Raw genomic sequence first — 14,039 nt, forward strand, 5'->3', positions numbered from 1 at the left:
AATAATAAATCTCGAGTGGTCCACACCAAATAGAAAATAGTGAAAATTGAACTTTTACCATTAAAATTTCCTAGGGCCCAACGTAATTTTTTTACTTTCCACCTAACTTATTGATAATATCATAAAGACCTTGACGAAGGAAAATAAAAATAAAAATAAATTTCATCTTAATCCAAAACTTTTGGCCCACAAAAAGTTTTTAATGGCCAATCACCACTATTTCTATGTTGTGGTCCACCTGAAACATGTATCTATTTCGTTTTTTGAATCCTGTTTCATCAGAAGCTAAAAATATAGATGTAGAGAATGGATATACAATACGTTTATCCGGGTAGGCCCAGGATGAGGAATGCACAGAACTGCATATGTACAGGCTGCACCCAATGTACTTGGGAATAGGCACTTTTTCTATCGGGGAATCCGAAGAAGTTTCACGGTAGGGGAGAGCTTACCACGATTTTTTATATGGCCCACCTTATCATGTAAGCAAGATCCACTCCGACCATTAGATATGAAATCTCATTGTAGGGCTAGAGAGAAAATATAATGTAGATTTGTAATTCAGGTGAGCCACACCAATGGAATATTTGAGGGAGAGACATCCACCTTTGATTTTTACGCGACCCAATCATGAGCATGTGAAATCCACTCCAACCATTAGATGCGAAAGTAAAAGCTAGGTGTGGGACTTAAAAATCAAATCCATACATTATTCAAGGGGGCCTCATCAAACAATCATTTTGGAGGGTGAGCTTTTTTAGCACACTGTTTCCAATTGTGTATTCCATCTGAACTACCAATGGCGTTTATTTTCAGTCCATAAGTCTAACTTGATGTGACACATGTGATGGTCGGGGTGGATTTTACATTATCAGCACAAAAGGTCCCACTCAAGCCAATGGTCATTTTGAAAGCAATTTCTCTTTCCACGTTTACTAGCATTAATTAATTAGAACTAGTTGGACGGTCCAACTAAGCATTTCTCTCTCTCTCTCTCTCTCTCTATATATATATATATATGAGTTATAACCCCACTATTGGCAATCAATTGGAACACCCAAATCCATAGCTCAACTAGCAGACTGAGCAGAGATAACTCGTTTCAACACTTGAGGTCTTGGTATCAATCCCCAGCCGGGGGTGGCTAGCATGGAGTGTGTGTACTGACACGGGCGTGTACTAACAACCTAACCCAAAAAAAAAAACAGGCAATCAATTGAATGGTTAAAAAGGAGAAGAAGTGGGTGGATGGTTAAAAAAAAAGAAGTGGGTGTTCTAAATGATGAGTGGTTGCAAAATGATGGCGACTTGTCTCGGTGGACTTTATCATCTTGCTCCATCCATAAATAGGTCAGTGATTTGGACGGCCTTGATTGCGTTAAAACTATGTCATGTGTACGTTTGAAGAATGAAGAGTCACCAACCTTTCTTAAATGGCGCAGAACTAGCATATAAGTCCAACACCAGAATATTATAAACCATGAATACCCCTCGAGACAGGCAAACAGGTACCTCTATTTCTAAGCAGCAAGAGGGCACTTACGTCTTTTTAACGGACACAAACCGCACTCAGCTATAAAATCTCAGTCCACTTCCGAAACGGCGGTCTCCGGTCAGTCTCCAAAAGGCGCCGATTCCGCTCCCGGGATCTGACCCACACTCCCTCCGAGCAGTCAGTGTCATCTGACCCACCCGTGATACACGGGAAAGATACTATATTCGGTACTGTTCGTGTATATATACAGGAAAAGGTGGGGCCTTTGGGAGTGTCGGAGAGCTGCAATGGAGAGCAGCAATGGAGAAGCAGCAATGGAGAAGCAAAGGAAGGATATACACCTTTTCTACTGTGTAGAGTCGGAAGATCTCGCTCGTAAAGTCGCTGCTCAATCCGACTGCATTCAGCTCCAGTCTATAAATTGGAGGTGGGTTCTCTTTTCTAACCCCTCTACTTGCTTCTGCCTTTTCTTTTACCCCTTTATTGGTGGTTTTGATTTTCGTGTTACATGGATTTTCTGCTTCTTCCTGCAGTTTTTGCATTTGGGTTTTCTTCCTCTGCTTTGATTTTCTACCTTTTGTCATGAATTTGTTTTTTGTTTTTTTTGTTCATGCTCATCTTGTATGGCTTATCTTTCTTCTTCTTATTTTTTTTCTCTTTTGGGTTGTTGATTTTTTCATGTTTTTCATGGATTGAGGTAGTTTTCTTTTTTCCATGACTTGGGTTTTCTGCATTTTATCTAACAGTTGGGTTTTGATGGAGTGTTTATTGTAATCTCAAATGGTTTTTTTTTTCTCTTTCAACCTATTGATTTTCTTATTTTGTCTTGAATTGCTGTTTCTGTTTTGGTAGTAATTTCAGCAATCTAACAAGTATATTTTAGCTCAGGTTACCATGTACTATGTTTGTGCTATGTTTAGATTCCCTGAAATGTAGAAGAGGTAGAAATATGCTCATCTCTGTTGCTGCCTTAGTGGCTAATGCATCCAAACGTGCAATAAAATGTACTTGCTGATGAGAATTGGGTTCTCTCCTGTATCTGTAATTTATTCCTTGCTTTTTTCAATTCATTTCATGATAGAATCATCCTTGTTGTGGAAGTTATCAATGCTGTTTCTGTGGTTAAAACTGAAACTTCTTTGGCTGATGAGGTTACATGTCTTTAACTTCAATTGCGGGCTACCTCTTTAAGTGGAAGTGCTCACTCCATATAACTGGCGATGCCATTTGAGGAATCGCTTGTCTTCCAGATGAATTCCAGTGTGCAGCTCTTGTTGTAGTCAGTTCTATGTAGCTCCCTCCGCATGGTTTACATGGAAAACATGTGGTGATCATGAGTGTCGATCTGATGGGTCACCATGTGGATAGGCCACATCCCAAAAGGGAAAAGGATTGGACTGTGGTGCCATCCAATCTGTTGCTTGCAACTGGAAAGCTTAGATGCAGGAGGTCACATTCAACCAGAAAGACTCACAACAACTTGACAGTGAGAGTCATACAATCACTGCAATTTTAGGCATATTGCCCATCCACATAGTGGTCCTCCAGATCAACAGTCCTGATGACCACACGTGTTTGCCATGTGTACTGTGAGGAGGGAGTTGCATAGAACTTATGCCAGACAACTGCATATTAGCCCCTTTGTCCAAGTTATCCAATAAGGAACGCTTCTGATGAGTAGCCACAAGGCACACCTCATTTTCAGCCATCTTCAGATAACGCTAACATATGCAATTGATGACACTTTGCCAATCCCACCACCTAGAAGCAATGTTTCGCGGAAGGTAGTAATTCTTGTCATAGAAGTTGAAACAAGCTGTGTGCGGGGTCATGGGCCTCATATCTTTGGTGGCTGAGCCCCTATGATGAAGACCCTACAACATCCATTCAGTCTTGTGAATAGCTGGGCCTTCATAATGCCACTAAAGATTGCTCAAGAGCGGCACATTCTCTATTGATTTGGTTCCAAATCCAGTCCTTGTAGTTGTCCCTGATGATGGGCTTTGTAGACTATATCCTGGAAAGTGGCTAAAGCTTTGGTGGAGAGTGTAGGAAATTGTGAAACTAGGGTGCGAAAGAAGTTCCAGTAATGTCTAAACTTTTTGGGATACATTTAAAAAGGCTTGTATTTAGTTATGCAAATTTAGTAAAATCAAATTTTGGAGAAGAAAGCAAACCATGCATGTCGTAAACTGGTAACAAACTACTTGCACATTTGTAAAATCTTCTTAATGGTAGTTCTGAGAAACTTGGGAGTAGGGGGAGTCATCAGAGATGAATGAGGTGTCTCAAGGCTTGCTTTCTTGAGGCCAGCTAGGAGTGGTCACTCAAATTATTGAGAGCTGTAAAAGAAGGGTTTTTATGTGTGTGTGTGTGTGTGTGTGTGTGTGTGTGTGACAGTATAAGGCCAAGGCCCTAGTGATGTAGAGCAGGTCACGGACAGTTTCATGGCCAAGATGGATCAAAAAAGGCCCGATTGACGACAGAAGTGATCCAGACCGTCAGACCTTAGATCGGGCGTATCTCGCAATCCGGAATGAGTTATCGGGGCGTAAAATATATGATTTTGGGGTAGAACGAGCTACTTTAGCCACCCAACCCGCTACGCCAGGTTGCGCAAGCCGGATTTGCGAAATACCCCCGGATCGATGGTTGTTTCCCTGTTTTAATTCCGTTTTTACTACAAATAGTAAGTTTTAGTTTGGTTATAACTCTTCATCCATTGGGCTTTAGGAGTTGCGCCCAACACGAAAAGTGCTTAGAATAATTAGGAGAACAGCTTGGCGAAGCCAAATAGGACACTATTTTTGGCCGAAAACCTTGCACACTAGTAGGCATCGTGACCGTCTATAAATAGTAAGTTTACTATTTATAGTACGTTGCGAATTCTAGGAGTTTTAGTGGTAGTTTGTTTTGATTTCTCTCCCATTGCTTGGTATCCCTATTTGAAGGGTTGTGAACTCGTTTATTTCAATAATCTATCAAATTACGAATTTATTAGAATTTATTTCTATTCTTCTTGCTTTCTTTCCTCGTGGATTCGAGAAGTCTTTGTGAAGAGTTCGGAGAAGCTCTGTGGATTCGGAGTAGTTATCCTTGAAGAAGACGGTGATCAACCTCATCACGTTCATCCCTGCGTCACCTAGTCCGACATTGTCCTACACAACAGGCTCGAGATTGAGGCCACTAAAAATTGGTTGGGCCTAGGCTATGTTAGACAGGAAGCATGCCTTGTATAGCTAATTTCCATGTATAGATAATTGATTCTGTTTTTATTATTTACCTTGTATAGATGATTGTAGATCTTTATATATTCAACCCTTTAGGGTTGTCTCATATACAAGAAACCAAAGGAGGATTGTCTCCTCTTTGTTTAAATGGTATCAGAGCCATACCGATCTCCTGCAATCCAACCCTGCTCCACCATCTTCAGCTGCACATCCTGATCCGGCACCTCCTTCGTCACCGGCACCACCTCCTGATAGATCCGGCCTCTCCTGCGTCAGCAAACCCCTGCGGCACCACCTCCTGACAGATTCGGCACCTCCTGCATCCACAAACCCTGTTCCGGCACCACTAACCTAGCCCAGCCGAAATTGATCAAATCCCTATTTCTAAGGGTGAAAGTTCTCAATCCATCTATTGATTAGGTCGGCTGCATGCATAGTTGTTAAAATCCTACGATTTAGGATTTGAGTCAAATCTAACGCAAAATGATTTGAATTCCTTTTTGGATGAATCCTATGATTCTTAATTTGAATCCTACGGTTTGTGATTTGATTCCTGATTTACGATTTAAATTATTCATGTTCTCTTATTTTTTAGAATTTTATTTGGCTTTCATTTTATGTTCTTAAATGGGTGGGGCTTTAAGAAATTTTTTAAAACAAGTCAGTTTTTTTTTTTTTTAAAATAATAATAATAATAATATTCTTTATAAGAAATTAAATGATTCATTTTATCTTCAACCTTTAATTATGGAGCTTTTATTGTGATTTCTTGTAGGGCTGTACACGAGTCGAGCTAGCTCGAAAAGCTCGCTCGACTCGCTCGACTCGGCTCGAGTCAGCTCGGATTGACTTGGCTTGAAAGGCCGACTCGGGCCGAGTCAAGCTTGTTTTCTAAAGCTCGAGTTGAGTTCGAGCCGAGTTCGACCATGGTGCATTTCAACTCAACTCGACTCGAAGCTCGAGCTCGAGCTCGACTCGGCTTGATTAATATATTTTAATATTATATATATAATATTAATATTATATATATATATATATATATATTTAAGTTAAAAAAAAGTTAAAAGTTGAAACTGTTTAGTAAAAAACCCTACCCGACCCTACCCGTCCCCATTCCTTCTCTTTCTTTCTTCCCTTACCTTACTGAGCACGAGCAGCTAGCACGCCGCAGCCTGCATGGCCGCACCCAGCACGGCAGGCCAAGACTCTATGCCCGACTGCCCCTCTCTATCTCTCTCTTTTTCTCATTCTCCTGATTTCTCCGAGCAACCCGTGCAACCCACTCGGCGACTTCGAGCAACCCGCGCCCAATCCCGACTCGGTGACTCGTCTCAGGCCCGTTTAGCCCATTCGGCCACCACAAAAGTAGGTGATTAATGATTTACACACACACACACATAAATATATGATTGGAGATTTTTATTTTTATTTTTATTTTTGAATATAATAAATTGACATATGAACAAGCTCAACTCGACTCGAGGTAAACTCGACTCAACTCGAACTCGACTTGAAAGCTTTGGCAAACAAGCCAAGCTTCAATGTTGAGCTCGAGCTCATGCTCGTGCTCGAACTCGAGTATAGCATGGACGAGTCGAGCCAAGCTTGGCCCTCCTCAACTCGACTCGACTCGGCTTGATGTACAACCCTAATTTCTTGCCTCTTAATTGGTCAAGAGTCGAGACACCAAATTGATCTATGATTTATTTGGAATGTTTTTATAGAAGGTTGGGATCATTATTGACCTCTATGTAATATGATAGTGGTAGTTAGGATTTGACTTCAACTTAAAGACTTAATTTCTTTTTGTCACATCTTGAATTCAAGTTGTGTCTTTCTAGGGATTCATTACGTGATTTTAAACTCGAAAGGTTTATTTGATTCTCTGTTTAATAATGGAAAACTTATCATTAACAAATTACACTTTACAACTTTGACTTTAAAACATAACAGTGTTTATGATTCCAGGGGGCCATTATTTTGAAGTCTATTAAGTTGGTGGCAATGTTTTTTTTTGGGTTTAAGTTTATATTTTAATTTTACAATACATCTATATGAGGCTTGAAATTGATGATTCGACAAAATGTTGAAAAACAATTTTTTGAGTCCTTAGATTTCAGACTTTTTGGAAACCTTTTAGATTTCTAATCATCTCAGTTCTTGATAATGTTATTCTTCAATTCGAAGTCAAGTTTTTTCAAGTTGATATTGACTTCATTAAAACCTTTGAAATAATGAAATGACCACATTTAGCTGCTTTTTTTTTAAAAAATAAAAAATAAAAAATTGAATAGTGTCAAACAATGTTGGTTGTAACATATTCTATAAATATCTACACATTATGATGTGCAATGATAGAATAATGAATATTTGATTGTATCCTTCTTTTTTTTTTTTTCTAGATTTTCCGAATAATTTTCAGATTTTTCCTATGTTTTGTGTAAAAGATTTAAAAACCTATGATTTGCGATTTACGATCTACAATTTCCATATTCTTGTGATTTTACAATCTTATTCAACTTTGAAAACATTGGTCGCACATGCATAAAGAAATAGACATTTAGAAAAATGAAAACCAATAGTCTACATGCAAGTTGCATGTGTTGCCTAACCAATCATTGGAACAGATATTTATAGGACAGGACACATGTAGATATGAAGTTGGGCTGGGCCAAGCTAGGTGAAAATGACATGAGCCCAAGACCAGCCCTGAAATTGATTAGGCCATGCATGACAGGCCCAAGCTGGGTCTATGGGCCAAGCTAATAGGTCCAAGCCCTGTCCAGAGCTAGGCTGGGCTCGCTGACCCAGGCAGGCTGCCTGGCCAGTTGCCAACCCTAGGTAGGACATCTCTCATTGTTTCAAAGAGGAAACAACCTCTTGATAACCCTCTTTCACAAGATAAAACACCCATACTATATATTGTTTTCCTCAACCCATGTTGCATGCACTTTATGGAGAAAAGATATTTAAAAGGGTTCTTCCGTAAACACCTTTCTATCTCTCATGCACGCATACATACACATGAATAAGCTGAAATCAGAGTCGTAATCTTTTCTTCGTCTTCTTCTTTTTCTGAATGATACATGTCTTCTAGCTCTTTATACTTACTATTGAAATCTACTTCATATTATCCAACTACTATTTTCTTTTGTACTTGGAAGTTAGAATTGAACTGTTTTCTTTAGATGCATCGCAACCCTTGTTATAACTTATAACCTTTAGTGTACTTCAAATTTCAAAATAATTCTTAGTTAAATGCTGTTATGAAATCCAAAGGATGACTATGATTTTTTGTTCTGTTAGTGGGGTTATTCTCATTAGAGAGGGAGAAGTGATGCATCTTCTGCATGTCTCAGGAGCTTTGATGATGGATTCCCGAACCTTTTCATTAACAATGCACAGCATATCAGAGGCCAACATGTTGCTTTCCTGGCTTCTTTCAGCTCCCCCTGTGTCATTTTCGAGCAGATCTCTGTCATATTTGCTTTGCCGCGACTGTTTGTTGCTTCCTTTACATTGGTTTTACCATTCTTTCCAACTGGTTCGTTTGAACGCATGGAAGAGGAAGGAGATGTAGCAACTGCCTTTACCATGGCACGGATACTGTCAAATATACCCATATCAAGGGGCGGTCCCGCTAGTTTAGTCATCTATGATATACATGCTTTGCAGGTTGGTCTTGCTTAGAACTGAAGCTGGTATGCACATTTAAGCATTATTTATATCTCTGGGAAGCGATGTCTCCACGCACACACGCGCACGCTTGCAAAAAGATCTATATGTCTATATAGCTTCTTTGCTTTATCAAACTACTGTAGGTTTTTGGTAGTTTATTTCTGCATACAGGATTGAAAACACAATATTTTGTCATAGACTTCTATGCAATTTACTGAGGACTTCCCATACCTAGTTGCTTCGTCTGTACATATTTTTGTTTACAAAATTCCATCCATTGTTGTTCTCAAAAAAAAAAAAAAGAAAAAAAGAAAAAAGATCATTCCTTGTCGTATGTGATCTTAGTTTATGAATGTTGCAGTAATATTACGGTTCAAGCCTTTAGCTCAATGGTAGACAGCCTGCATTTCAACATTGAGGTCTCCAATTTGAGCCCCGCATACCTGCCTAAAAAAAAAGAAGAAGAAAGAAATAAATAAAGAAAGAAAAGATCTGAGCCCGAGAGATAAACTTGAGTTCATATCCTTTAAAAAAAGAAAAAAAAAAAAATCAGTTCTTGTCATCGGTGTTTTTAAACAATGCTAAGGGGCCGTTCAGAGCAAGACGTTCAGTCCTTGTCTTGCGCGCCTTTGTTTCAAAAGGGGATTGGGGAATTTTCTTAGGGTAAACAGAGAAGTGCTTCATTCCCGTGCCTCCAAAAAACACAAATTGTCCCATCGAAGGAAAACCATTTTCCTTTACTGCTTTCTGGCACGGAATCCATGGTTTCCAAACATGGCCTTAAGAATACATTTGGATAATCTGGTTCTGGAGGTGGATGGTTGCACAACCACTCCAAATCTCAAGTGTCTGTTCTTTATCTCAGTTGAGATTTTGGTTGGAAAAAGGTGGAAAATGGTTTTCTATCCCTCTGCTTACACCTTGTCAATTCGTTGATTGCCTTTGCCCCTGCTGTCATCTCTGCTGACAAAGCATTTATCCCTGTCTCTGCTATCCTCGCACCTGCTGATCAAATCAGATCGACTGAAACAGGATATGCTATTAGTGGAGCTGGTTCTACCTCAACAACCGGATCTGCTATTGGATCTTCAACTGCCTCTGCTTCAATTTGTGATGAAACTGTGGTCTACTAGTTCTGGATCTACACACTCTGACTCTTCAGCCGGTGTCCAGATGCTACTTTCTGACCTAGCTTACCCTGGTTCTGATGATGGGTGATCAATGGCCTATGCCTCTACAGGTGCTAACTAGGCTTCTATGGGGCTTCCAAAACCTGAGCTAATGTAGCTCCTGCTTTCCAAGCTACCTAACGCATGGTGGAACACTTCTGCTTAAACAACCAAACTCTAGTTTGCTCTGAGTGTACATTATTAATTTAGGGGCAGTTCCTGTTTCATACACCAATTGCATGTATTGCTAGGTCCTTTTTCCATAACAGAATTTCTGGCTACCACCCAGTAGAAGCTTAACCATGTAATCAGTTGTGTTCTATTAAATAAATGACCTGACGTTTCCAGCCTATTGAGGTTCATGCATCTATAGAGCACAAGTAGTTGATGCCCGATGATTTACATATCTTGCTTCGTCATGACGATAATCATTTCTCATCTATTTATTTCACAACAGATGCATATATGATTTTGTTTGTGTATAGCTTATTAGCAAGGCATGATATGTAGGCATGTCTTTTGGGGAAGCGAAATCTTGTGGCATAAATTAACTCAAATTAAACAGTCCAAATCGTGGGACCTACCATGGATAAGTCAGAACTTCAAAATCAGTTCAATTGATCAATTCTAAGATCTGATTAATCGACATTTCTTTGCCGACTTTGGACCATTGACTATTTTACATTTCAATCGCCCATTAAATGTCCATCAAGTCCAGTTAGAAAATCAAATTAGTGTAAATTTTGTTCATTATCTATTGAAATGGGGCCCCACAATATGGACGGTTCAGTTTGAGTTAATTGTATGCCGTGTACAAATTTCTTAGTGCCTGTGTATCAACCATCATTCTCTGCCCGAGCATTGAAGTTATTCTCTTCATATATTAGTATGAAGATGAGTTGTATGTAGTCATATCACCGCCTTGGAAAACAAAATTTCAGTGGACAATTAAAATATTTTCTGTGCATATTTTTGTGGTTTGTAAGAGAAACTTCATGTGGCATCATGCTATGTTATTCTTATCTTTTAAGCAAATGTCTCTTGTGCCTAATCTGGTAAATGGAGCATCCATATCTCTTTCATTCCTGTTCCTAATACTGAGTATGTATTTATTTCCCATACCATTTGACTGTATGTACTTTGCCATCTTTCTGGCACTCTCTTGTTTGACTTATGCAGGAAAGATTTTATTTTGGGGATCATGTTTTGCCTTGCTTTGAAACTGGAATCCCGCTGTTGAAACAACGCCTTCACCAGCTTCCTGATGCTGACAATGTGAGTTACGAGCCCTCCCACTGTAGCCTATCCTCTTTTTACATCTTTTGGTACCCAAGGTTTTTAGATGTGTCATCATCATCACCATGACAGCCTTGTTCCAGCCGTTCAGGGTTGACTTGTTTTAAGATGGGTTTTTGGCTTGTCCGTATGTGTTTTTATCTGTTCCTGTTTGTGTGCCACCAAGTTGGTTATTGTCAAAATATTCATCTTCTGCATTTGGCAATAGTTAACCAGTGAGGTTTTAAAATCCCAATATTGTCTCAGTGATCTATAGCCTAGCATTTCTTGCAGATATGCGTGGCGTTTCCAGATGATGGAGCATGGAAGCGATTTTACAAGCAGTTGCAGCATTTTCCCATGGTTAGATATCTTTTTTAAAATTATTATTATTTTTTTGTTGCACACGCGCACACACCCCACACACTCACTCCGTAGTGGGATTTCACCACCTATGGATACTCGAACCCTTGACCGGGTGTTGAAACTCCTGAGAGTCTACCACCCAAGCAAGAGTAAGGATCCATGGTTAGATATCTTATCCAACGATATTTAACACATGTATTGTTGTTTATCTGTATTAATCTGGCACGTAATGTTGAATGGTGCCATGGCAGGTTGTTTGCACTAAGGTTCGTGAAGGCGATAAGAGGATTGTTCGTCTTAAGGAGGGGAATCCTGCCGGTCGCCATGTTGTCATTGTCGATGATCTGGTGCAGTCCGGAGGGACACTTCGTGAGTGTCAGGTAAGGACTGTTTCTCCTTTATTCCATCGCTCTTCCTTCATAGAATCTTGACCGAGGGGTCTGCCTCATACTCCAAGTAGAAATGTTTTGAGGGTGGCATTGCCCTACATATGGAGTAGCTATTGTAGGATATGTTAGCTGTGGCATTGCACAGCCTGCAAGGGTTTACATCTGGCAAGTGGGGCCCAGGCTCCAGTAGCCCAGACCATTGTTTTGTTGTCCCTGGTGTGGGGACAATGCTTCTAAACAATCTCCTCAATCTTAAGATCTCAGTCCCCAATCTTTGGACTTCTTCAGTTGAATATGGACATTTGCTGTATTTCTCTTCCATCTATTTGTAGGCTACAGATCGAAAAGTAATGATTCTCCTATCAAGGAGTTTTTTTGGGCATGGTCCACTTGGGGTGGGAAGCAACATACAAGTGTTCTTGATTGCTGAAAGATGGGCCCCACTTTTTATAATTGAAAACCCACCTAGTAGTTGCAAAGCCTCAGGCTACAAATCTCTTGTTGAGAATACAAACTCAACATCGTCCAAGGTTTTATCATTATCTGTGTTAGGCATTGCTTTGTGGGTTTAGTCCCACATCAGATACTTGTGTACAGCGGTCTCTGACTCCTGTCTATAATGGGGCCCAAGTCATCTAGTTCAGTATTTGAGCCAATAAAGGAGCACCTTGTGTGCCAACAAGCTTCAGTTTGTTGAGAGCGTAATTTTAAAATTTGAAAACCCAAGTGAACTCGAAACTCTGTCGGGTTGAATCGAGTTCCTCATTCAGTTTTTATTTATTTATTTATTTTCAAAGTCTTGAACTCCAAAAGTACGCTAATCGCCATTCCATTCATAAAAAAGCCTTAATAGAAGTTCAACCAATAAACATTGAGTTTATATGATGAATTTTACCTATGATGGAACTGTCATTCTTTTTTTTCTTGTTCTCTCTCTCTCTCTCTCTCTCTCTCTCTCTCTCTCTCTCTCTCTCTCTCTCTCTCTCTTTTCTCAGAAAGTTTTGGCTGCTCATGGCGCAACAATGGTAAGCGCTTACGTCACTCATGCCGTGTTTCCTAAGCAATCATGGGAGCGATTTACACACGAAAATTCCGGTAAATATACTCACCAGGCATCCGTCTAAACTCCAACATCCCATTACAAGGTTCTAATTTCCACTTATGTCAATTTCAGAAGGCTCAGACAAGGGCTTTGCTTACTTTTGGGTCACAGATTCCTGCCCTCTTACTGTGAAGGCCATTGCCGGCAGGGCTCCTTTCGAGGTGCTGAGTCTTGCAGGATCCATTGCAGATGCCCTTCACATCTGAAGCTTGTGGGGCCACTTCTGTTACAGCGGCAACAGCAGCTGATGGACCAATCAGAGAATTTCAGGTGGTGGCTCATTCAAAACAATCATTTTGGTAGAAATGCATGTGGACTAAAACACTAGATTATGTATTTTTAATTGAAATAATCTAAAAGCTATTATGGATATTTGAACTATATTATCTACTTGTTAGCTGATTTGTATCTTGGGGCATCCAAGCCTTTCAATGGTTTTATTTTCATTGAGTTCCTTCTTTCATTTCCTGAAGATGTGTCTGGCTGGCCCAAGGGCCTGTTTGGATGCACCCGGGCATTTGATGCCTAAATGCTGTTTTGAGCTAAACCGGAGTTCATGTTGTGTGATTGGCTGCCATTTTGATCCCTCATCAAAATAGGTGCTAAAAGGCCCACTTGCAGAAAACAAATCAGATTGGTTTTCAGCATGTCAACTGACAAAATCGCGGACCCCTTTTGTGGAAATTCCCTTTCTGAAGTTTGCATCCAAACGGGCGTTGGAGTCTTGTTTCATCATCTTTTCCTATTCTGGTTTGCCATTGTTTCAGGATTTCAGGATTGTATTCTTTTTCAATTACTGTTTTTGTGAATGTTGAGAATTTGCATCTATGCTTTGGAAACGTATGGCAATGTAAACATTCGGTTGGAACCATGTGTAGGGCCCACCCGTATCACTCTGGCATGGGAACGGATTAGGTGCCGCCCTGGCCTCACCTAAGACGATGCGGCCCTTACAGCAGGGCCCACCATGATGCATGTATTCTATATCAACTCCGCCCATCCATGATGCATGTATTCTATATCCACTTAACATCCATTTTTCCATATAAATTAAGAAGATCCAATTCTCAGGTGGACCATACTATAGTAAACAGTGGTGATTGAATGCCCCACCATTGAAAACTTCACAGGGCCCACTGTAATGTTTCCGGAATGTTTATTTGTCATCCAACATGTTGGTAAGGTCACATAAACCTGGATGAAGGAAATTTTTTTTTTTTTCTTCTAAAAAACATTAACTTGATCCAAAACTTTGGTGGCACATTAATGGTCAATCACCACTATTTCTTGTGGTATGGTCCACTTGAGAATTGGATCTCCTTTATTTTCGGGCTC

The 14,039-nt window shown here is 40.0% G+C and overlaps 1 protein-coding gene across 1 annotated transcript; it reads left to right on the plus strand.

Annotated features, from left to right (window-relative positions):
* Nucleotides 1–1,525: 1,525 nt before the first annotated feature.
* On the plus strand, nucleotides 1,526–13,150 carry LOC131245613 (ribose-phosphate pyrophosphokinase 4-like). The gene is made up of 7 exons (XM_058245186.1): nucleotides 1,526–1,922; nucleotides 8,085–8,400; nucleotides 10,752–10,847; nucleotides 11,142–11,210; nucleotides 11,465–11,593; nucleotides 12,598–12,697; nucleotides 12,777–13,150. Exons 1-7 carry the CDS (start codon nucleotides 1,783–1,785, stop codon nucleotides 12,908–12,910), a joined length of 984 nt encoding a protein of 327 aa, XP_058101169.1. The 5' UTR covers nucleotides 1,526–1,782; the 3' UTR covers nucleotides 12,911–13,150.
* Nucleotides 13,151–14,039: the final 889 nt, after the last annotated feature.

Source organism: Magnolia sinica, chromosome 5 (genome assembly GCF_029962835.1).
Source record: "Magnolia sinica isolate HGM2019 chromosome 5, MsV1, whole genome shotgun sequence".
In the NCBI taxonomy this organism is placed as follows: Eukaryota; Viridiplantae; Streptophyta; class Magnoliopsida; order Magnoliales; family Magnoliaceae; genus Magnolia; species Magnolia sinica.